This window comes from Gopherus evgoodei, chromosome 4, assembly GCF_007399415.2.
Source record: "Gopherus evgoodei ecotype Sinaloan lineage chromosome 4, rGopEvg1_v1.p, whole genome shotgun sequence".
Taxonomy (NCBI): Eukaryota; Metazoa; Chordata; order Testudines; family Testudinidae; genus Gopherus; species Gopherus evgoodei.
Genome location: NC_044325.1, coordinates 141,593,396 through 141,618,304, shown reverse-complemented (window position 1 = coordinate 141,618,304; position 24,909 = coordinate 141,593,396). Strand labels below are relative to the sequence as shown.

Below are 24,909 nucleotides of genomic sequence, written 5' to 3'. Positions count from 1 at the left end.
TCCACCTGTGGTTTGTCATGAAGCTGCATCTCCCTCTGGGCCACTGGAGTTTTTGACACATAACACACGTAGTTGAGTATCTATCTATCTACAGTGCATCTGGTTAATTTCTGTAGAGTCCCACTTGCTTTTCCCCTTCCTTAGACTGAGTTCCTCCAACAAGGACTGTCTTTTCCTGAATGTCCGGAAAGTACAGCAGGGATGCTACCACAAATTATAATGTCGTAATAAAAGCACAGTTGTGCTGTGATAGCCATGTCTGTCCCAGGATATTAAAAAGGCAAGAGGAGGGGACATATCTTTTATTGGACCACCTTCTGTTGGTGAGAGAGAGAAGTTTTCAAGCTACACAAGCTCTTTTTGAAAGCTTCCCTCTCTCCCCAACAGAAGGTGGTCCAATAAAATGTTACTTCTCCTCCCTCTTATCTCTCTACTAAACCCAGATGTTTGTCTACTAGTGTCTTTATCGTTTTACTGAGTTACAGTTACAGGAATAGGAGACAATAACCCTAATCAAGTGGACTGCATGTCCCACAAACAGTTAAACTCTACCCATGCTACTCATTGAAGCCAGTTTTGCAGCAGAGTTGGAAGCTGAGGTTTTCTAATATTATGACTCTGAGTAGCTGGTGCCCTCTAGCCAGCAGCTCCCAATACCAAGTTAGGTGAAATTTACATTACCATGTTCTATAGAGGAGTATGTTTCTTTTCAGATATCTAAGCTTCCTCCATGCCCACCCACTTACAAATGGACAGCGCTCCTAACATCTCAGGTTAGGCAAAACACTTCTCATTCAGTCTCCTACAGTCACAAGGACATAAGTTACTCATAGAAAACAAGGAGGTCTTGAGCTGCTGAGGATTTCTTATTGATCTGTTAAGCTGCACATGTACACACACAAAATGAAATAAATGGGGTTGCTATACTGGTAATAAAAGATTTTATTTAAGCTTGCCAAAACACAGTACAAATAAAAAACTAAACCTTCTAAGTTACCCTATCACAAGATTTCAAGTGTCAATTTTATTTTGCATGGGAAACAAACAAGTCATTAATTTAGTCCGACCAAAGCATGGTAAAATAGTGCAAATATAAATAAAGTATTTTGGTGAGCTTTATGCTACAAGTCTACAATATCCATAGATATTTCACGTTTCCTGGATGAAAATACATTTAGACGCAAAACAGGAGAAGGGTACTTAGAGGATTTAGTAAGAAATTACCTTTTCTGAAGGGAATCGGTCTTTCTATTGTTATTCAAGAGCATAAAACATTCCTGCTACGCACACAATATTTTAGCCATCTTCAAGCACCTTCTCAGATAGGTACATAGGGGTATTGGAAGGATTCCTGCTTGCACAGCACCATAGCTCTTACAGCACTTTATTATTATTAGAGAGAAAGGTCATCACCAATAATTTGCAAACAGTCTGAATACAAACAGTTAAGAATGAATGAGGAAGCTGCCACCTTGGAAGCTGAATGACAGTTCGGGACACAGGGAATCTATGGGAGCAGGAGTCATTTTCAAAGCAGTTGTGTTATTTTAAAATGTATTAATAGTAGTTTAACATGCATAACATTAACCGATTATTTTTAATAACAGGACATCAGGCAACTGCACTGCTTTTCACATGTTCAGCTATCCTCCCTGGCCAACCCTTTCCAGACTGGGCTCCAAAAGGGGGCACTGCTATACATAGCCAGAGTTTCAGAGATGTTGTGTATCTCACAACTGACACTCTAGTCAACAGGAGATCCAGCTGTTCAAAAGCTCTGAAAAATCCGGGCACTGATTTAAGGTGCCTAATTCTCGATTTAGGTGGCTAATTTCTGGTGCCTTTATTAGTTTCCCATCTGTAAAATGCTGACTCCCTTTTAAAGCGCATTGAGATCTACAGATCAAAAGAGCTATACAAGGGCTAGGTATTTTATTGAAATACTTTGGGTCCTGTCTCTGCAACTAACGCATGAGAACAGACTTCCTGTTGGGAAATGTTAATAACACAGCAGCTCTGACTGAATTAGGGCTTGTCTGTACCACTCTACCTAAACTAATATACAGCTATACAACCCTCTGAGGCCTTGTCTACACGGCCACGTTACAGCACTGAAACATTCTCGCTCAGGAGTGCGAAAAAAATAAGCTTCAGCGCTGTAAAGCGGTAGTGTAGACAGTGCACCAGCATTGGGAGCCACATTAGCTACTCCACTCATGGGAGTGGTTTTTCCTCTCTCCCAGCCCTGGGGCCACGACTACACAGCCACATTAAACCACTGCTGCGGCAGTGCTTTGACATTGGCAGTGAACACATACCCCTAGTGTAGACACAGTTACACTGGTGTACGCATTTATGGGAAGAGGAATAAGATGCCAGTATAAAGCTACCTTAGACTGGTGTATACCTGCATCAATACTAGGCATTGCACTGGTATAACTATTTCATGGGAGAAAAATCATACCCTTAAGCAAAATAGTTATATAGGTACAAAAAAGAAGCTGATGCTTCTGAAATACCACTTTTATATTTGCTACATAATAAAAATGAATCTCCGAACTGTCTAATGTTCATTGCGGCTTTCCTTTGACACAAGGGGATTTCCAGTTAGACTCCCTATAACTCTTAGCCACTGAATAAAGGCAAGTATCTCAAGCTTTGTATATATTAGACATCTTAATAGGGTTTCAGTAAGGATATTATATTTCCAATAAATTGTACTTTCAGGTTTTTTTGGTCAACAGACTACACACTTCGTAACACATTCGGTCTGAAAACTATTCCAACAGAACCCTTTAACAAAATGCACTTTTAAAGGCAACACGGAAAACAAAATTCACAGTATCCAGAAGATGTGCTTTCAGGTCTACATCCAAGCATTCACCTTGCCGACCGCACAAACATCCAAAGAAAGGGAAGGCAGCAAGCTGGTAACTAACAGTTCCCACTTCTATAACACTATCATATTATAAGGAAACCCTGCTAAATCTACTACCGCCGAAAGGAAGGCTAAGGTGTATCAGCTTCATTTTAGTGACCCTTCAGCAAGGAAGCAACCAGTGCACTTCAGATATGGAGCTAGAACCCCCAATGGTGCAAGTCAGCATAACAACGACTTGAATAGATCTATGCTGATTTACACCCATCGGTGATCTGGCCTGTTTGCAAAACAATATTTTGAAACTGCAGTTTGGTGCACTGCAGCTTAACTTGTGGTTTAAAAACAAAACTCATCCCATTTGTACATTTATTGCAAATAAAAACAGACACAGTAATCATCACACAGTAAAACAATGTCAAGTTAATATAGCTGCAGAATCACCAACAGGTTTGATGTGCTTTTGGCAGTGATAGCTCTAATCCCACACATCCCTGCAGAGGAAGAATAAGCTCAACGTGGTTTTGGTGCTGCTGGTGTTTTGTGACCTTCCCCAGCAGACGTAGGCTCACAGCTGGCTTTACACATGGTAAAGACTGGTTTTGGACTTGAGAAGAAAAAAGTTGCTTTGAGAACCACCCAAAAGAGTGTCAAGTATTCAATGGCATGGAAAGGTTCCCAGTTCTGCTTACACTTGCTCACTTATAGCTACCGATGTACTACCAGTCAGCTGACACATCCAGTCCTGGCGCTGTGCTGGTCAGCCTATGCCCAGTAGTAGCGCTTTCTAACTAAAAGCCACATATCAATAGGGAGAGAGGAAAAGCCTGGATTATATCATGGAAAAGAGATCCGTTCCCCTCTCCTCCTCCCAAGCTCAAGATTAAACCAGAGGAGAGCCACTGCTTCCTCTGCATACATAGCTAAGAGGGTACTGATCAGTCCATGCTATATATTGTCTCTTTCCTTTCCATGTGAAACTTTGGAGATAGAGCTGCTTCAGCAGCAGAGTGCTAAGCTGCTCTGAGGAACTTTGTGGGGTGCCTGTACCTGCTTTGCGTCTCTAGCAGGGAGATGAATGGAGTTAGACTACGATAAAAATACTAGATCAAAAAGGAACGTAGCTAGAGAAGAAACTACAGTTCTCTGTGAATACGTAAAGCCTCCTGCAGCTTTTCAGGCTCAGCTGAACTGTACACCCTCGGGAACTCTGGGCAATAAGGCTATGATGGACAGCACAAGCTGCAAGGGCTGGCAGTGATGGTTCAGAAGGGGGAGGCAAAATCTTCCTCAAATCACATGCTAGAGACAGGGCAGTCTAGGTGGCCCAAGTAATAGGAATCCCCACCCAACTTGCACTGGATAGACACTTTACAGTAGAAGGCAGGTATGTGGATCTTAATAGTTAGAAGGTAAACACCTGGTAGATCAAATAATCCATCTCTTTGGAGGAGCCCATAGTCTTCACAGCGGAAGACGCAACCCCACAATGTGTATTCTATTGACAAAGAACTATGGCTTCCCAGTGTATTGAGCCGCTACACCGAATGCACATTTCTTGATATTCAAAACAGAGAAGTGACAGAGTCCACCCTAGAACTATTTTAAACAGGCCTGGACAAAACCTTGGATAACACATTGTTGAGAGCAACCCTGTGGTGGCCAGGGAGTGCTGGGCTAAATGGGATCTAACAAGTGTTGGCCATCTTTATTTTTCTAGGTTTTTATTTATTTTAAGTAAGTAGGAAATAAAGCAAAGGTGCTAAAAGGGCCGTGTGTTTTGAGGAGGGATGGGGGTAAGTAAATTCACTCTATATAGTGAGCTGTAATTATGGCGATAGCTCTCCAGGAGAGAAGGGAAAGTGATATGCATAGATCTATAGGGGCTTGATCTAGCCTGGAGGAAACCCTGCATTTGGTAAGATCATGGGCTTCCATAGCACTGTCTCCTCCCCATGGACCCTGCAGATGCCTTTGCACATGGTCCGAGGTCCATGCTGGGGAACAGAATAGAGACAGGGCAGGCCAGAGGAGAATGGAACATGGGTGCACAGTGATTCTCCACCTGCCCAGTGGAAGTTACTCAAACCCTCAGGGATCTCCAGGGTAGTTGTGGCTGTAGGCGGAAGTCTGGTACTCTGGTAGCGTGGGTCCAGTGGAATGTGAATGACCCTGTTCCCCTATAGATCCCCCAGGTTTGAGGGCAGGCACTCCACAGCCTTCCCCACATGGGCAAATCCTGACCAACCTCCACAAGGGACAATAGAGGATGCTCTCCCTGAGGCAGCCTTCAACCCCTGGAGCTCTTTCCTGCAGATGGGGTTGAGAAAGATGTGGGTAGATACCTAGGATGTCCTCTTTAAGAAAGAATTTAACAACAGTTTAAAACTACAAATTCTAGCAGCAGATGGACCCTGTATTACACTGTGCAGATAAGAATACCGCAGAAAGATTCTGAGAAGAGTTAAAACCTGTAAGAAACTAAATGAAATTGAGGAGGGTCCAAATGTGACTACTACCATGTAACAGTTCCTTAGATAAACCAGCTGTCAGGTGGTGAACTAAGATAAAGGCCTTATTTTTCAAAATTGCACATTAGTCATTAGTAAATCTCACTTGCACTTTAAACAGAGACGTTTCTCAAATGATCAGCCAGCTTAAAAAAGGTAGAGATGCAGTTAAAACAGCTGTAGGTGTGAGGGGCTAATTATGAGCATTAGAATGCTCATATATACACGCACAACTGCTGTGAGTGCACACCTAACCTAAGGGCCAGATCCACAGCTGGTGTCAATTAGCACTGAGTTGACTGAGCTATGCCGACTGGCAGCAGCCGAGGAACTGGTCCCCAACACTGTATTTTAATTAAAAAGGATTCATTAAGAGAGCAAGACATGACACCTTGCTCTTGCATGATTGCTAAATCATACAGGGTGGTTTACATATTGATTAAAAGTTGGGGAGATTTGTTTTTCATTATGGATTTTGGGGAGTCTCTCAACCCGATCTTACAAAATACTGAAGAGAGTTAGAAGCCCTGTAACCCCCATTCACCCATTACTCTTCTGAGAACTGAGCCTTGGAGAATCCAGCGTACATGTGTGTACACACAGACACACTCTCCTCCCACCCTGTGCTTTCTATTTTCAGGCACTGCACAGAGTTTAGCTTACTGCAGAGCATATATCCAACCAGAGTTAAATATTTATTTATTAACCATCTGGCTTCTGCAAGGATCAGTTATGAAAACAAGACCATGTGTGTGACAGTTTGCATTTCATTAAGGGGATTCCTCAACTTCCTCTCTCAGTTTGGGACCCCTGTTCTTTAGCTGAGTTGTACAATTGAGCTACTCTGCAGCACCATAGACACTAACGTAAACCTTGCAGCAGCTGTCCCCTGACTAGCGACCATTTAAGTCCCTGAAGCACCTTGCAGCGGCACAGCTACCCCATGAAGATTCTGATCACCATCTGGATCGGTTTCTTGCACACTGGACATGGCAATTTCCCTTTCTTCAGCATTTTCGCACATCTGAAGCAAGCCACTAGGTGACCAGACCTTCCATGTATAATATTCCCATCCCGTGGCCTCTTCTGGCATAGAAGGCAGGGATTCAACAAATTTTTAATATTCTCTTGCCATTCTACTACTTCTTCCTTTTTGCGTTCACCAAAATGCATCTGTGGCTCCTGGACCTTGCATTCTTGTGTCAAACCCAGCGACTCCATAGAGCTGCCAGGGTCTACATGGGACTCACATTCACCTGTGTGCAGATCTTTGGGTCGGCAAACTGGAGCAGACACGGTCCTTCTGCAGTCTGGGACATCGATTCCCTCATCATCCTTTTTGCCTTGAATAGTATCAATGGTGGACAGAGAGAGAGAATGAGCTAGCTTGGGGCAATCCGAGTACCAGTCCTTCCGTAAGGCCCAGCAGCGGTAACAGTACCGTTTGACTGGAGAGTTAAACTTCTTGCATTTGGTGCATTGCCAGCAGTCCTGAAGAATGAATGGAGTAGATAAAAACAAGAGCAAGTTAGTGCATTCTTCCTAAGGCTGCTTTCCTTTATGTGCAGGAAGCAGCAAAGAAGAGTCATCAAGAAGGGCAGTGTGTCAAGGCTAGCAGACGCACGAAACGCGGCGGCAACTTGGGAGAGCCTCAGAAACATTTCACCTTGCCCATAACACCTACAGACTCATGCCCTCTGCTTAGGAGTTTACTGAAATGTAAGTGCCCCACTCTAAATTCAAGAGTAGATAGCTCCTTGAATTGGTTAGAAGTGTATTTCTAAGAACCATTAATTATTTAGCATCTATTGGATCTACACAATTGATAGTGGCGTACTTGATTACCCTATATACCAAGGGCAATGGCTGCTCACGTTTAGAGATATAATTCAGCTGTCCTATGCAGGGACAATCCAATTTGTCAAGCCAGCACAGTCTAGAAAAGTGTGCTCAAATTTTTTTTGGCTCTACCAGCTGCAAGGAACAGTGTGATATATTTTTTCTGACATACAGCAAAACCCCCAAAAGAAAGCCTGCAAGGATTGGGGGAAAAAGAGCACAGATGATAGAACATAGATCTGGTGTCAGTTAAGATACACTGAGAAGGACGTCTCTTGGATAAGAGTCAAAAGGGACAATTCTTTTCCACGTGGTTCAGAAACTGAAGGGGGAAATGGGGAAGAAGGATGGATCTGTAGTTCAAGTGTTGACTAGGCTGTGGGTGACTGAGGTTCAAATCCTATTCCACCACAAACACCTTTTGTCACCCTGCACAAGTCACTTTATCTCTCACTGCCTCAGGTCCCCATCTGTAATGTGGTGATAATGTGGCCCTATCATCGAGGGATGTTGAGGATAAATACATTAAAGATGGTGTAGCACCCAGATGCTACTGTGACAGAAGCCCGGCCTGTAACTAAAACAGATTAGTGTGACAATTGGATTCTCTCTCTGATCGGGGACCACCTTGAAGCAACCAGCAGTTTAGTAGCCGGCTTGGAGCTCTCAGGATACACTGGAACTCTGATTGGAATACAGAATATTGCAGCAGCCTGTTTCCTGATATGACTAACTCAGATCTGGCTATTTCATTAGCTACTGGGGGCTGAATTTATACTTCTGAATCTTCATCAAGGATAATATCCCAGATTCTCTTTCAGACTGCAATACAGAGTTGGCCCTAGAAAAGTGTGCAAACGGATCCATTTTTCACCTCTCATAACAAAACCAGTTCCCCTTCCCCCCATTCTAATTAATTCAGTGCTGGCTTGACCGTGCCAGACACTGAGGGCCTGATTCCCATTTACAAAATTCTGGTAGTGTAAAGGGGCCTTAGCATAACACAGAATAAAGTCCTCAATCGTCTAGCCAGGGAACAGCTACAGCACAGGCAGGTACAAATTCTCCCACACTGCCCAGCAAAACTGCCTAAACCTGCACCTGAAGGGACTACTCTGCTGTGAGTGGTGTGTTCCATCTCCATGGCCCATTCAATGCTTGACTACTCTTCAGGATGCCAACAAGGGGGCCATTTCATGCCAATCCTGTCGTCTGTATTTAAACCGACACCTTTTCAAAACAAACTCGACTGAAAGGCACCCCTAAACTTCATACAGGTGACCAAGCAAAGAGAATGTACTTTTTTGCTACAGAGCACTTATGGCTTTTGAAAGGGATACGGTAAACATTCTTCCAGCACAACAAATAGTGTACATTTTAGCCAGACAAGCTGGCACAGCACACTCAAGAGCATGGGTTGTTGAACAAAAGGATGAATACCTCAGAGGCAGCTTCTACATCTGTGTCGTCACTTAGGGACTGAGAATCCTCGAGGTCATCAGTACACGTAACCTCAATCACCTGGGAAGATTAAATAAGTTATTAGAATTGTACATAAATCTCACTGATGACTTTTCTAAAATATGTTCATGGATTTTTCTTCACATCCTTCAAACATGCATATGGGTAACTTTATTCATATGACTGGTCTTGCTGACCATCGACTAAGTTTGCAGGATCAGGCCTAAACTGTTAAAATGATTGTGCACAAAGTGCTCGCAAAAAAGTATAAGAAAAATATTTTTCCTCTAATTTTTTTCAGCGCTGAATCTTAAAGTAATGGCTGTAGTAGTGGTAGAGAAAAAAATTCAGAAGTGTGATTTTAAGCTAATTGTGTGCCTTGAAAAATGACTTCAATGGGTCAAAATAAGCAGAGACAGAGGACTCCCCACAGCTTATAGCTCCTGAGAAAAGTGGTTCTAATGGACATCCCATCAGAGACTATTGAGGGGGAGTCCTTTACTAAGGAAGACTTACAAAGTTGGCTGGTAATTGGACTGCCTGTTATCAATCATAGATGTGCGCAGCACATTTCATTAGGGTGTGCACCCAAGGAGCCCCGCCCAAGTCCCGGCCCCGCCTCAATCCACTCCCTCCCAATTCCCACCCCCTGACTGCTCCTCTCAGAACCCCCCACCCCCCTGCTCCTTGTCTCCTGACTGCCCCCTCCTGGGACCCTGCCCCTAACTGTCCCCCAGGTTCCCACCCCCCATCTAAGCCTCCGTGCTCCTTGTCTCCTGACTGTCCCAACCCTTAGTCACATCCCCGCCCCCAGACAGACCACCAGGACTCTCACACCTATCCAACAGCTCCCTGCCCCCTGACAGGATCCCCAGAACTCCCGACCCATCTAACCCCCCCTGCTCCTGGTCCCCTGACCGCCCCGTCCAGAGACCCCCCCCGTCCTCTAATCACCCCCCAGAACCCCAACTATCCAACCTCCCTGTCCCCAATTGTCCCACCCCCTAGTCTAGGCTGACCAGATAGCAAATGTGAAAAATCAGGACAGGGAGTGGGGGGTAATAGGAGCCTACAGAAGAAAAAGCCCCAAATATTGTGACTGTCCCTATAAAATCAGGACATCTGGTCACCCTACCCTAGCCACATTCCTGCTCCCTGACAGGCCCTCTGGGACGTCCACACCCTAACGCCCCCATTCCCTGTCCCGACTGCCCCTAAGATCCTCTGGCCCATATCCAACCCCCCATGCCTGGCCCCCTTACCATGCTGCCGCTCAGAACAGAGTCCCCATCAAATCCCACCCCCTGGACATCCCCTTGACCAATGACGTGACAGCTCTTATGGGGCAGGCGCAGAGAGCGCCAGCCAAGCTGGAGTGCAACAGTGGAAGTGCGCTATGACTGACATAAGTCAAAGTCACATGTAGTGCTAGGGAGGCAGCAATCGGCTGGGTGGGGGGGCAAAGAGAGGGTCACGGTAGCAGCGTGGGGTTCACTGTGTGACACAATTACAACAACTTTGTGCAGCTGCTGGGGAAGTTTGTACAGGCAACAAATACACCCTGCGTGGGTGGGGGGAACCCTGTCACCCCGACTCATGGCTGCTGACTTTTGGTTTTGTCGGTGGGTGCTCTATCCTGGCCCCACCCCCTTATCCAAGGCTCTGCCCCCACTCCACCTCTTCCTGCCCCTGAACACCACCTTCTTGCCAACTCCCTCCCCTAAATGCCTCCCACCAGCTGCTCACTCCTTTCTGCCCCCTCGTGCCTTAAGGGCAAGGTGTGGGTGCTGGAGGGGTAATCTGCCAGTTTTGAGGGGAGGTGATTTTCAACATTTATACACTTTCATTCTAGTTATTGAAAATGTGGCTATCATTGGTATCTCCCCTTCCTGATGTTTCCCAGTTCTTGCTCTCTGTGTCTCTTTTCCCATCTCTCTCTCTCTCTCCACTTCCTGGTGGCTCTGTTTAGCACCTGCTCCCACCCACGCACTCAAAGCAGCTCTGTCTCCCCCCAACCCCACTCCCTGCAGCCAGCCTAGAAACTACACACCCTAACACAGAGAGAAATTTAATTCAACAGCCCAGCACAGAAATGGCCCATTCATTCATCCTGCTGTGTGGCTGCTGTCTCGCTCCAGCTCTTCCCAATCCCAGGGCTGCAGCCCATCCCAGCTTTGACTCCTTCACACACTCTACAGCTTTTGTGGGAGGGGAGCCCCTGGTGGGACCATGGCCAAAGGCAGGGAAGTGGGGGCCAGTTGCTTCCTCCGTGGGGCTGCAGCAACCCAGCACTCTGAAGCAAGAGCTCAGGTGTCCCAAGGTGAAGCAGGGCAGCACCTCCTGACTTGAAGTTGATACAGAGGGATGGATGCAAGGGAAGGAATTCCCCAGGAGCTGGGGGGAAAGGGGGATCCAGGGGAAGGGAATCAATCCTTCCTTACGCTGGGAGGAGGGGATAAACACCCTCTCTTGGAGGGAAAACCCCTCAGGCAGGCTTGATCTGGGAATGGGGGAGGGAGAGACAGCTTTGAGCTGGGCAAACATTACTTTCCCAGGCATAAGAGAACCGTAGGGGGTGGGAGCCTGCCTGGGAGGGGTCTGGGCAGCTCCGGGCTTAGGGAGGCTGCTCATTTGCAGCTGGGGCTGGGACTGCAGTGAAGTCGTCTGGACAGGTAAAGAAGGGGAAGGGGGTGAGCTGTGGGCCCCAGACCAATTTCACTCATCAGACACAAGGGAAATCTTTTCTTAAAAGGTGCCATGTCCTTTGGTTTGTCCCCCTGCTCAGCACTAAGGGGGTCTACAGCTGGTTTCTCCTGGCTGAAGGGGGAGCACAGGTCCTGAGGCAAACACCAGGATGGGCTGAGACTGGCTGGCTCAGTCCTTGAGAAAGCCCCCGGCCCATACTCCCCCCAGCAGCCCCCTGGAGCCAGCTGAGAAGTTGCCTGCCCATCTCCTCCCAGCCCCTTGCCAAGAGGCTGCCCACCCTGTCTCCCCCACCCCTCCGCATCTAGCCCAGAAGATGCCATGTTCTTCCTCCTTCCCTCTCTGAGCCTCCAGCGGGGGAGGGGGGGAGGAGCAGCCTTAGCAGCCACACCCGGCACAAACCAATGTTCCCAATACAGAAGCAGATCAGAAGAAGAGAAATGAATGGCAAAGGGTTGCAACATAAATTAGATCTGCTAACACAGCCGTACTGTGTATCACTAGGAGATACCTTTTTGTCACTCTCTTTCCCCACTTCTTCGCAGTCCACTGTCTCCACTTTGACGGCAACATTGTATTGATCCGATGCAGATTCATTGAGGAACCACAAGTCATCAGTAGTATCTGAAACAATGGCAGTGTCTATGTCCTAGTAGAATGGAGATGGGGGAAAATATGCATGCATTAGAATATTAGTGATTCAACAGGTCTGGGTATGAAGAACGCCAGTGCTCCAGAGGGCATAACTGCAGTCCTAATGCATGCTCTCCTCTTCTTTTATACCAGACTTCTCTCCACTCAAACTCACTCAGTGACTCCGGGGGTGACAAGTAATGCAGTAGAGCATGCTGAAAAATGGAGACAAGTTTTCATATGTGTCCATTTTCTGACCCGCTCGACAATTCAGTCCCCTTGTTAACAGTTCACACAGGCTAGCCACCATGCTACATATATCGTCATTATATATTAGTGACTTTTATCTCAAAGGATCCCAATGACCTCCACAGGCTATATGCACATGGCACCACTGAAATACAGTCAACACTTTTGGCATGGAGAAGAAAACACTGGGGAGCAGGGACATTTTGTCCAGACACACCGAAGCAAACCTCATATTCATGAAAAGACTTAACGGAGTAGATAGAAGGGAGAAACTGTAAGTCTTGGACAGACTCTGAACTGTGGGGGGGGAAAATGATTACAGGAATATTTACTTGAGCCACACAAGAGTGGAGAGGGAGAGAATACACTGCATTTTTAGCTGTTTAAAGTATCCATTTACCTGGTTGGTCTGTATGTCTGTTGACCCGTTACTTCTGGACTTGTAGTTGTTTCTCAGATTTCCTAAAAACCACCATGGAAGGCCAGCTACATCCCACTCCTCAAACACCAGATCCAACTTGGGCTTTTTGCTTTTTGAGAGGTTTTCTCTTAAGTCTTTGTCTGTAGAAGCCAAGTAGAATCTAGGTCATGACAGGCACATGCGGCTTGTGGCACCACCAAAGCAGAACCCATCCCAGACCAATACACGGAGTATTATAGAATCTTTAACTCCATTCCTTTCTGCCAGAGCTAGGTTAACGAGCCCTTGGCTGTATTTATTACAGCATCATACTGGCATGTTGCTCCTCCTGTACTTTTGGATGCTCACGTTGCTTAGCAGAGCAGTCATGTGCATTATTTACCCGTTGTGCATGTGTGCACACGCACACAGAGTACAGCCTCATTGATTCCCTTGACCATCCCTTGGCCACCACCACTACACTGCAGACTTTAAGTCACTGGTTCTCAAACTAGGGCTGCCGCTTGTTCAGGGAAAGCTCCTGGCGGGCCGGTCCTGGTTTGTTTACCTGCTGCATCCACAGGTTCGGCCGATCGCGGCTCCCACTGGCCGTGGTTCACCCCTGCAGCCCCCATTAGCCTGGAGCAAGTGGCACGGGCCAAGGGACATACTGGCTACCCTTCCTGCAGCCCCCATTGGCTTGAAGCGGCGAACTGCGCCAGTAGGAGCCGTGATCGGCCGAACCTGCGGACATGGCAGGTAATCAAACCGGCCCGGCCCGCCAGGGGCTTTCCCTGAACAAGCGGCGGCCCAAGCTTGAGAACCGCTGCTCTAAGTGACACCCCCTACAGGGAGATGCTTGTGAAACCTGCTGCACAAATAAAACATGGACAATACACTGGGGCCAAATTCAGCTTTGGATAAGCTGGGCACAGTGACACTTCAACTGATGAGTTAGATCTGGTCATACCAGGTTTGGATTTGGCCCCAGTTTCCAGCAATGAGTGCTCCTTGATTCCATGAGAAGGCTCCCAGCCAGAAACTCTTCAAAATAGGAAGCAGAGAAAAGGGAATCTGCCAGTCTTCTCAGTCCTTGCCTCACTTTAGCCCACGGAATTCAACCTTTTTTCCCAATCTCATGGAGGCCTCACTTCCAAAGAGCTTTCACTCCAGCTCTTTATTCAGGCCTGCAGTTTTGCAGGCACAGACAAGGACCACCTCTACCTGCAATCAGGTAAATATCTACCCATCCTCATTTGGGCCAACCAATAATGAAGCCTGTGAACAGAGAAGTCAGTTTTAAAACATCAGACCCTTTGATGTCAGGGTGGAATTGGGAGTAGTGAGGGAAAAGGAAACAAACTCTCCATATCACATAATACGCATCCCAATGAACTAGGAAGAAAGCCTCAAGAGACATTAAAACAAATTTCAAGAGAGGAATTTTCTAGTTATGAGGATGGATGAAAAATACAACAAAACTTAACACTATTGTTATTTAGTTCTCTGATAGGGTTGCGGGTATTGACTGCAGACAGCTCGGTCTGATTCCAATTAATTAGAAGATAAAGTCCCCATGGAAGACAAATTGATACAAGTATAATTTCAGCATTTAAAATAACCTAACAATTTTGATGGCATTGCTTAGTGATTGATCTGCCGTTTGGCGTTAACCTGCCATTTCCTTCAAGTGTTTGTTTATTTATTTCCGGGCTAAAAAGCATGTACAACATACAATACCTACGGCAGATATTTATGGTTCTCTAAATCTCTGCACATAAAATCATGACTTTGGAAGATTACTTTCCACAATAGGATTTTTATTAGTCTCCCAGCATCCTACTCTGATCCACTCCTGCCATGCAGAGCACCACGTGCAGTATTCACAAATGTGTAGGTGGGCCTGTGCTTGCCCCTCGATGTGGAAACAACTTGCACTCACCTTCGCAGTTTCCATAGCTGCGCTGTGAGGTAGACAAAGCAGGAGCAACACTTTTGTCCTCCGTTCCCTCAGTGTCAGAGCTTCCCTCTGTGCTAGTCTGCTTGAAGGAAGGCAGAAAAGACACCCATTAGCCCATCAGAGCTTACAGGGACAAGGGGATGTAGCACTTCCACTCTGAGTCATCAGCTGCAGTACAACACCAAGGAGTTCCATAGAAGAATAAAGGTTTCTGGAGCATAACACACAGTATTAACCTTCCCAGAAGGCTGCTATGGATCTATTATCAACACATGTGGAGTACTTTCAACCCAGGAAAAATCTCAAGATTGGCAAAAGATCAAAAGTTGCCATCTTTAATGCAGTAATATTGCAATATTCATCCCCCACTGCTCCCACACTCCAGACTGTATTAATCCCCATGTATATGCCCAAAACAAGTTAGGACTAGACAAAGATTTTTCCCAGGTTTCCAGATTCTGCCTGGAAGCTTTAAAAAATGATCCCACTGAGCAAAACCAGTTTACACTTTTAGGAAGTTCAATCTGTTTGAAGAATGGGAGAAACAAAACAACACACACACACAAAATCCAAACACAGTGCAAGCTGGAGGGACTGAGGACAGGAAGTGTTACATCCCAGAGAAACACGCCCAGAGAATGGAACTCTGTTATGAAGAGAACAGAGAAGGGTCACTCTGTCCCTGGTCTGTGGACTCCCAAGAACTTTTAAGGAAGGCGAAGACCTACCAGTCAAAGAGTAAAAAGTTCTGGCAGTCCACACATGCACAGGTACAGAGAAGGGGCCGCTCTGTACAACAAAAGAAACCACCAGGCAGTGGGTTTACCTTCAGCTGGTCTTGGCTTGGATTATCGACGCTCTGATCCTTTGCGAGAGCAAGAGTCTGTGCAGCATCTATATGGCAAGTAAAACAAAAGAAAACACCTTCCCTGGTAATAACCATTCTCACAACACAGAGGGCCCTCAGCAAGCAACCAACGAGCCAGGCTTGGCAGACAGGCATGTGGAACTTTACAGAAGAAAGAATTCTAGTTGCTTAGGCAGCTGGCCAATTTCCAAATGGCTATTACAGGGGGACTGCTTATTTCTTTGTTTTTATTATGGATGTAGAGGGCACTGGACTAGGGAGTAGGAAGTGTCTGTGGCCACTGGGAGACAGTACCCCATTGCAGGTAAGAATCCTGACACTCCCCACATTGCCTGCCCTCCCTCTGCAAGCTGCTACCTTGTAGGCAGGGAAGCTCACTGCAGCAGCAGAGGTGGCGACTCCAGCATGGAGTCTAGAGTAGCTCCATGCTGAAAAACAAGGCCAGCTGGGAAATGCCTGATGGATACATTCTTTTTCACTGGCCACAGAGACTACCTGTGGGCAGATGTCATTTTGAAGAGGAGAAAGAAGAAACCAGACCAAACAGGGGAAGGTTCACGCCCTGGCAGGCTCCTCCAGGCATTCACAATCAGTGTACATGTCCTCAATACAACTTAATGCAGACAAATACACAGGCCCCAAAGGTTAATCATAACTCCCCTGCCTCCCAAACCTTACAGCCTAAGCTAAAAGCCAAAGCAATCAGGTAAGCAAAAATGACTGTAACTCAACTGAAGACCTGTATTTTAGAAAAGGCTGAATGAGCAGAATGGCTCAGAGGAGAAGCAAATATAGGGACTGCTCCCCCTCCCTTTTAATTCCATGGCAACACTGACTTCTAGGAGAGCAGGACTGGGTTTCTATGCCTGTTGTACTTCACAACACAAACATGAAGACAAGGTGAAGTGCAGTTATAGACAGAAAAGTGACTGTAAAACGACACTGCTGGATCCCATATTTCCTCCCACTCAATGTCCATATCAAATATACTCTATTTACAAGCCCATGGTTGATTTTTCTAATGCCCAATAAAGCAAATCGGAAAATCCAGCCATTTTCTTCTGCCTCTTCCATCATCAGCAGTAAAGATTCTGCAATCAGAGATTAGTTGATGTTGCCTGAAGCAAAAGAGACTTCACCTCACTCATCTATAATTGCTCTGGCTCCACAGTTTCAGAAGAAGAAGAAGGGCTTTATGATGAAGTTTAGCTCTATGTGAACATATTATACAGAGAAGATACTATTCTTACAACGGCTGGAAAAACACCTTTTATATTGGAAAATGTCTCTGCCAACATAAATAAAAACACTGAACATAAAATTTCAAGAAAGTAGATAGCCTAAAGTAGAGGCTGTATGACTCAGGCATACAGAGAATAGTTAGGCTGAATACGGAGATCTACTGATGAAAAGCACTACATGAGAGCTAGGCATTATTAAGGAGATATGTTCTTATCACACAGTCACTTTTCCTTCTCTAAGTGCACTTTACAGAAGTGGCCTCAATAATTTGCAGAATGAGGCACTGAGAAGCAGAAATCTGGCCAGTGAATATTTATTGCTCTCACGGAACATGAAGTATGACAGGCTGTGGAATCCTATTTCCAGTTGCCCTGTGCCAAGAAAAAATTAAATAAATCCACAAACACCCTTCCTAGACACTTGTGAATTCACAATTGGGTGTACAAAATCAGGGATCAGTCTGCCAAGCTTGTTTCGTTTTGTTCTCTCTCTCTCTCTCAGACACACACACACACACACCCCGGTATAACTCGGTGACCAACTCTCTAAAGGAACATTATTTCCTTTGGCAAGTTTAAAAATAGTTACACCATGACCAGAATGAACAAATGCAAGCTCACCCACACAACTGCACACACACACCTTCAGAAGAGGGGAGGTTGCTAGCAGGAGAAAATGTTTCCCTAGGGTTCTTTGCTTTCCACTTCTACTGCTTGAGGGTAAGCCAGGGAATCACCACCATAGAAATAAGCATTCACATGGTTATTCTGCAGACACAGGTAGGTGGTTAGACAAGACAGTGCTCAGGCAGGTTCTCCATTACAGACGGGAATGGGTGATCTCCAGAAGCACTGATGCACACTAACCATGGCTGAAAAGCAGAAAACTACATGGTATTTGGCCACAGTTTCTGAAATTACTTCTAAATTTGCATGCACCACTACTTGTTAGTGCAAAAAATAGACTAGGCACTTCTGAAAGCCCTAGGAAGTATGGCATTGACCTCACAATTCTACCAAAGTACCTTGCTCACAATTCACATGCTTGCTATTTCAGTATGAATTCGCTACTGAGTAGACGCTAACAGCTGTACTAATTGAATGGTAGATTGGGGGAAAACAGCCACGAGGGACTAGGTTAACAACAACAACATTTGTTTCAACTTGTGACTGAATTTCTTTATGTGGATGGATCTGGCAGAGTAACAGTGATGTTGAGCGGGTCAATCTGGTATTCAGACCTCTGACATTGGAATGGATTATTTAAGGGAACAAGTCATCATATCAGACTTCCAACACCCCTATGAGTAGTCCTAACTAAGATCACAAAGTATAGATGCAAGCGATAGTAGGGAACCGGGTGGAGATCACTCAACATTTTGTAGCTTAGCAAAGGTTGAGATGAGCAAAGGTTTCAGTGGGGTATTTTTAGCCAAGCCAGTTCACTCACACCTAGCATTTAACCATGTCAGTTTCCAGGATATGACTCTGGATATAAACTGTCTTCTGCTTTTTGAGGCATAGCTCCAGCCATACACTAGCATGTCAGGCAAAGGGCTAATTGGTTTCCAACCATGTGAACTGTTTTGCAGACACATGACTTGAAGGTATTCTCAGAGTGTGCCCCCACAAGCAGTTTTTCACTCAAGGAACATTTCTCTTTCCTACATATCATTACTTACCCCAATTAAATTAACATTGTACTGAATGCACTTGGCTGTACTAGACAAACCTACCTGTAATAGTAACAGAAGTCAAGTTCCTTTTCAGCATGTCATAAACTGGGCTACAAGGAAAAGAGGACTAGTGAGTGCAACCACAGTAAAAAATAAGTTAGCCTTTCCTCATCGTGACTTTCTTCTCCCAGTTGCCCCATGCCTCCTAATATCCTCTCCATTCCAGCCACTATACAGCAGCAGAAAGCAGCAACAACCTCCTTGTTGGCGGCCAGGGCAACTCTCTAAATGGGCAATACTGGCCAGGAGAAGGCCTGGTAAGGGAAGTACTGAGACAGCTTCGCCTAACATAACTCTTGTGAACTGTAATTTAAAGGTGTTCCTCTCTGGCAGAGCTCCTAAGGTGAGGCAAACACTACCTGTCCAGATCTGCCCATGGTGTGCAGCAGGCCTTCATCTGAAATAATATATCATCATCTGATATAATCACTGTCAAAAATGCACTGACTTTTCCCCTCCCCTAGACACTTCTTCCTTTTAGGAGACTGTAGGAGTTACATGAAATATGAAAACAAATGGCCAAGAAGAGGTTATATCATATCATATCTTTTGAATTCAAGAGCTCTCGCTTAAGCACTTGTAATCTGTCCACCCCAGTTGCAGTCTGCTGTCTTACATCAGTCATTTTGCTAGCACGGAAATTGTGACACTCTATACCTCGGGAGAGCGCCCTGTAACCCCCATATTTCTCATTTATATATAAATTGTGATACTGCATATAAAGCATGCCATGTGAGGTAACAGGGGAAAGGTTATCATCTGCTGAAAGTCACTGTTCTATCTAAATATATACATCATTAGTGCATATGAAGTTATGAGATTGTGTTATATGGTTGTCACTAAAACATGCTCTAAGGTGGGGAATCAGCAGCTTCCCAGAGACAACAGCAAGGAAAAGTAACCAATGTCTGGGCGGGTTTCGAACAACCATTAACAGCCATTGTCCAGGAAGGGAGCTACAATGCAATGATTCATTTGCACAAGGCCACACCAGGGCAATTGCTCAACTTTGCCTGGTGACTCAGCAATGACCCCGGACATGCCTGTACTTGTGTTCTCCAAGCACATGGACTAAGGTATAAAACAAAACATAGTGGCCTCATGCTTCGCCTTTTCTCCTCCCCCGCACCTATGCTGCAACTAGAAACAAGGACACTGAGGAGACTCAAGACTCCAAGAGAGGAGACTGGCCCACGTTTCAAGGGTGAAACCTGTGTACGAACTGCAATATCCAGTGGGGTGAGAAAAACTGCTTAATCTAGATATTGCCCAGTCTAATAGGGTTGAGAGTTTAGACTGTGTGCTTATATTTTCTTTTCTTTTGGCAACTAACTCTGACTTTTTGCCTATCACTTATAATCTCTCTTGTGTAGTCAATAAACTTGTTTTACTGTTTATCTTTACCAGTAAGTATTTGGTAAATCTGCTCAGATTTACAAAGGCTAGCGTATATCCACTTTCCATCGATGAAGTGGTGAACCAATTAATAAACTTGCACTGCTTGGTATATTCCTGAGGTACCAGGTTAGGAGTTGGGGGGATTTGGTTGGTGCCTTTCTCTGTTTAATTTGAGAGAGGCTCTGGGAGCATTCATGCAATCTAGCTAGGTGTGGGCCTCCACATGCAGTTGTGCTGAATGATGATAGCACCTGGAGGGGTGCTTGTCACTAGCAAGGCATTGAGAGAGATAGCCCAGGCTGGAGAGTTAAAGGGGGCACAGCAGTCCCACAGTCTCAGGCTACACCCAGGGGTCTTGTCACAGAAATGAATTCATGCCACAAGTTTAGCATTAGTCCTTCAAAAAGTCAGAATGCTAGGCTGGCAAAGAACAGGTAAAGCCATTGTTAACACACACAAATGTCTCTGCAAAATGAACAAGCACGGCAAGGTAAAGTTTCCCTTTAATAAAAGCATGAGAGATTGTGATTATGAAACTTGAGCCCTCTTCCCTACATTCAGAGAAGCAGAAGATACTGCCTCCATAGCAATCCAAGCCCCTGCTGAACTGAGAAACAAGGGACTGGGAATTTCAGAAGTTAGAGCCAGAAAGACCTGTTACACCAACTAGTCCACCACCCAGACAGTGCAGAATTGTTCCTTACAAGCAGATGAAATCAAATTCAGGCATGCCAAATGACACTCGAGAGCACTAACAATAAGCTAGTGGACCATCGAGGTCTCATCTACATCACTGAAAGGAACAATGTTGTAGCTGGGTCTCCTGCCTCAGCAATACCTAATCACGGTGGACCACCAGCCCCAGTGAGCACACTGCAAAGCTGCATCTCTTCCTACCTTGGATCTTTCACAGAGAAGCTCTCCAGTCCCAGCAATTCTCCCAGTTGATCCCCTCCACAGTACACCATGTGCTGTTGCCGCTTATCATATAGCTGCCTCACCATTATATACTGTCCCAGGTAATGCATGACCTGTGGGTACATAAGAAAGAATTATTTACATCTGCAGGTGAAAATTTTATTAAAGTTAATGTTAAAAAATTATATAATACATAGGTTGGGAAAACAGTGTCTGTACATCTGGGTATAGTATAAACCAGCAAGGCTTTGTGCTCCATTTCCTTCTTCCACCTTACACTTCCTTTAGCTGACATGACACAGTGCCAGTGAAGAATCACCTCCCTCCAGACAGACGTCACCCTTCTACAGAGCCTTCCATCCATACATCTCAAGCATTGGGGATAGAGACACTTCTACAAATGGGAAAACTGAGACACAGAGAGGTGCTGTGACTATGTGACATTGACAGTGAATCAGTGGTAGAGCCAGGACTTGACTCCAGATCTTCCAAATCCCAGGAAACCAGTAGGCTACCCTTGTTCTCTATAGCAGGGTGCACTTTGGTTATTATCTGAGCCAGATTCATGATCCAAGGAGGTTTTTTAAAAAAAATAAAGTTTGGCCACAGTCTCTTGGCAAGTTCTTCTGAGGAGAGGTCCCCTTTTGAATGTTTCAAGAAATACAATCTACAAAATACAAGTAAAGATCACATTCTATTCCCCATTTTCCCTCTGCACCATCAAAATGTTTAGCGAGATGGTGCCAGAGTTTCCCAAAATGAGATGCTGGTTTTTTGCGCTATAAGAACCAATATTCCGGTAACTTCAAGTGCAGTTGATTTGGCTCTGGCATTTAATCAAAGCACTAGGTTCCATGTGATCCATCCAAAAAGGGAAGTGTAGTCTTGGCCAATTTACAACAATTCCAACTTCTGTACTGTCAAACCTTAGTCCCAGATTTGGACCTTAGCGTCCAAAATATGGCGGTTAGCATGAAATCCTCCAAGCTTAGTTACCAGCTTGGACCTGGTACTTGCTGCCACCACCCAAAAAATTAGAGTGTTTTGGGGCACTCTGGTCCCCCTGAAAAACCTTCCCTGGGGACCCCAAGACCCAAATCCCTTGAGTCTCCCAACAAAGGGAAATAATCCTTTTTCCCTTCCCCCCTCCAGGTACTCCTGGAGAGATACACAGAAGCAACCTCCGTGAATCTAAGCAGAAGGAGTCCACCCTCTGTAATTCCAATCCTGGAAACAAAAGCACTTTTCTCTTCACCCAGTGGGAATGCAAAATCAGACTTCCCCCTGACTTCTTCCTCCCACCAATTCCCTGGTGAGCTGCAGACCCAATTTCCTGAAGTTCCCCACTAACGAAAAACTCCAACAGGTCTTAAAAGAAAGCTTTATATAAAAAGAAAGAAAATACATACAAATGGTCTCTCTGTATTAAGGTGACAAATACAAGGTCAATTGCTTAAAAGAAATATTGAATAAACAGCCTTATTCAAAAAGAATACAATTTAAAGCACTCCAGCACTATATTTATGTAAATACAAAAGAAACAAACTCTTTGGTACTTACAACTTGGAAACAGAAGATTAGAAAGCAGAAATACTTCTCCAAAGCTTAGAGAAAGCAGGCAGACAGAAAACAAAGACTCAGACACAAACTTCCCTCCACCCAGAGTTGAAAAAATCCGGTTTCCTGATTGGTCCTCTGGTCAGGTGCTTCAGGTGAAAGAGACATTAACCCTTAGCTATCTGTTTATGACATGTACTGAATTAAATGGAAAGATTTTACCCACCGATGCTCCTTCATTAATCCCAGCCACTTAAAATGTCAGCAAACAAAACAGAAACCTCATTGCTGTCTCAGATTACAGCAGAGAAACAGGACAAGGTTGAAGTTATTTACAATCTAGACACAGGCACCTTCTCAGCCCAATAGAACCCAGCTGGTTGGGTCAAAGGCTCAGCTGACATCCTACATAGTAACAACAGCTATTCAGAATGACCCTAAGATTGTTCTCTAGTGGCAATGCAGCAGGCCCCTGCTACACAGCTGGTACTTCTCTGTAACCACCAAAGTGTGTCTTCAACAGTCTTCTTTCTCCAAAGTGGAAGGGCAAAAAAATATGGTGACTCAACATGAAGGAAGGCCGAAGTTAAGCGGGAAGAGACCACTTGCTTGGCACAAGCAGAGAGCAAAGATCATAGATGCAAGATACTCTGCATTAGAACCACACAGAAGTGCGGGGAGAAAATGATTCCTTTGCTATAGAAAATGTCCCTAAGGCTGCAGAACTGGCTACAAAGAGGATATTTAGGTAAACTCAAGGTAGAATCCAAGCGATAAACAGCTAATTGTTTATGCATAACACAAGCAGGACTAGACACCTGATTAGAAGCAAAAGAGGGCCCACCTGAACAAAGATAAATGCAACCGAAGAAGTTGCTAACCGTACTTCTATTCACTCAAGAGGACTGACTACTGTGTACTGTAGCAGCCTGCATTTAACATCCCCCCCGCCCCATTCAAAGCATTCAACTTTTTTGCAAAAAAATTTAGACTCTAAATATGTTGTTTAAATGCATAAGAGTTTAAAATAAGTCACACAGCTCTGCGGGAGTATCTGACACATTCATAATGAAAAAACGTCACATTTAATTCTTTGCTGACAGAATACCCCTGTAAATCATGGACAGTGTCATTTTTTTAATCTTCTATACATTTTGCATTTTAATCTTAAATGAATTCACAGCGTGTTTTAGGTTTAGCTGACAAGAAATTTCAAAAGAAACTTAGGAGAAAATATCAACTGAAGTACAATTTAAGAACTTTCAAGCAATGAATGATAGTAAAACAATTGCAACGCGTTTCTGACAATCTCTCAAGAGTGCAGCTATCCATTACATCTCTCCTAAAGCTGTTTTTGGATTCTCAAGGTATATAATAATTTTCATTCATATTTTGCACTCTTATAGGGATTCTATCAGAGGATCTCAAAGCACTTTGACCCAGATCCACAAAGATATTAAGGCACCTAACTCCCACTGATTTCAATAGGATTTAGGATTCTAAACACCTTTGAGGATCTCAGCCATTATGCGCAAAAAAGTCTCTGTTAGAGAACTTATTCCTTCACACTCCCACTTCCCTGGTCCTTCTTGCATGAATAGACAGCAACAATACCTGAAGTCTGAAGGTGCGAACAATTCAGTGTTTATTGGGGTGAACTTCCAGCAAGTTTAAATCCAAGTTCCTTTTTCCTTATTTTCAAATCCCAACTTACTTCCAGTTTGCCCCTAATTTATACAGTAATATTCTTAGCTATACCTTAACCAATCATTCTACTAAAATTTACTGAACCAATCCTAATAGATTGTAACATGATTAGCTAACCAACTATACCCCACTACCTTAATTATTTTTCACCCAGAAAAATTAATTATACAGCAGGCAGAAACAATCACAGAACCAGACAGAGACCATGCAAATAAACATAGACAACAATACAGAAGTGACGATTTCACAACTACAGCTATACAAACATAAGGGTTTTCCAGCTGTGTCTATTGATAAGTGAGTTCTTACCAGACAGAAAACTATGAAACTAAGCTTCCTTTTAAATGCTCTAGGCTCTTCCCTTTCACTGGAGGTGACAGATCAGATCACCTTTCTAACAAAGCCCCAGATTGCCTTATTTCAATATGACTAAACAGGGCCTTAAGATCGTCACAGTGAGAGAAGGCCCTTACACAGACAGAATCAAAATCATTGTCTTTCTTTTATACCTCTAAAACTAGCTAAGTGATAAGAATACGCCTAAACTCTTGAAGTATAGGCCTTTGCAGACAGGCTTGAATATCTATATCCTAACAGTCTCCATATCCCCACGTATAAAGTAGCCCAATTTTACAGATAGAGGCACTAAGGCACAGGAGTTCAAGGACCCAATTCTGCATCCACTGATTTCCAGGCCCTATGGTCTCAATCCTGCAAGATGATTTACCTGAACGGGTCCCAGTGGAGCCCCACTGACTTCATTGAGGCTACATTCCCACCAATCAACTTGCAGGAATGAGGACTCAGTGAGGAGATCCTGACCACAACACAAATCTGTGGCAGAACTAGTA

General features: G+C 44.7%; 1 protein-coding gene across 2 annotated transcripts in view; it reads right to left on the bottom strand.

The window, feature by feature from the left end:
• Positions 1–923: 923 nt before the first annotated feature.
• The window catches only part of MDM4 (MDM4 regulator of p53), a 37,339-nt gene continuing 13,353 nt past the window's right edge, over positions 924–24,909 (bottom strand). For both annotated transcript variants that reach the window (XM_030561524.1, XM_030561525.1), the window contains exons 4-11: positions 20,774–20,907; positions 18,479–18,528; positions 15,460–15,527; positions 14,616–14,715; positions 12,674–12,834; positions 11,903–12,040; positions 8,668–8,748; positions 924–6,879 (exon numbers count right to left, since the gene is read on the bottom strand). In XM_030561524.1, coding sequence (XP_030417384.1) covers positions 6,325–6,879; positions 8,668–8,748; positions 11,903–12,040; positions 12,674–12,834; positions 14,616–14,715; positions 15,460–15,527; positions 18,479–18,528; positions 20,774–20,907 — 1,287 coding nt within the window. In that variant the 3' untranslated portion in view covers positions 924–6,324. The remainder of the gene's footprint in view (positions 6,880–8,667; positions 8,749–11,902; positions 12,041–12,673; positions 12,835–14,615; positions 14,716–15,459; positions 15,528–18,478; positions 18,529–20,773; positions 20,908–24,909) is intronic.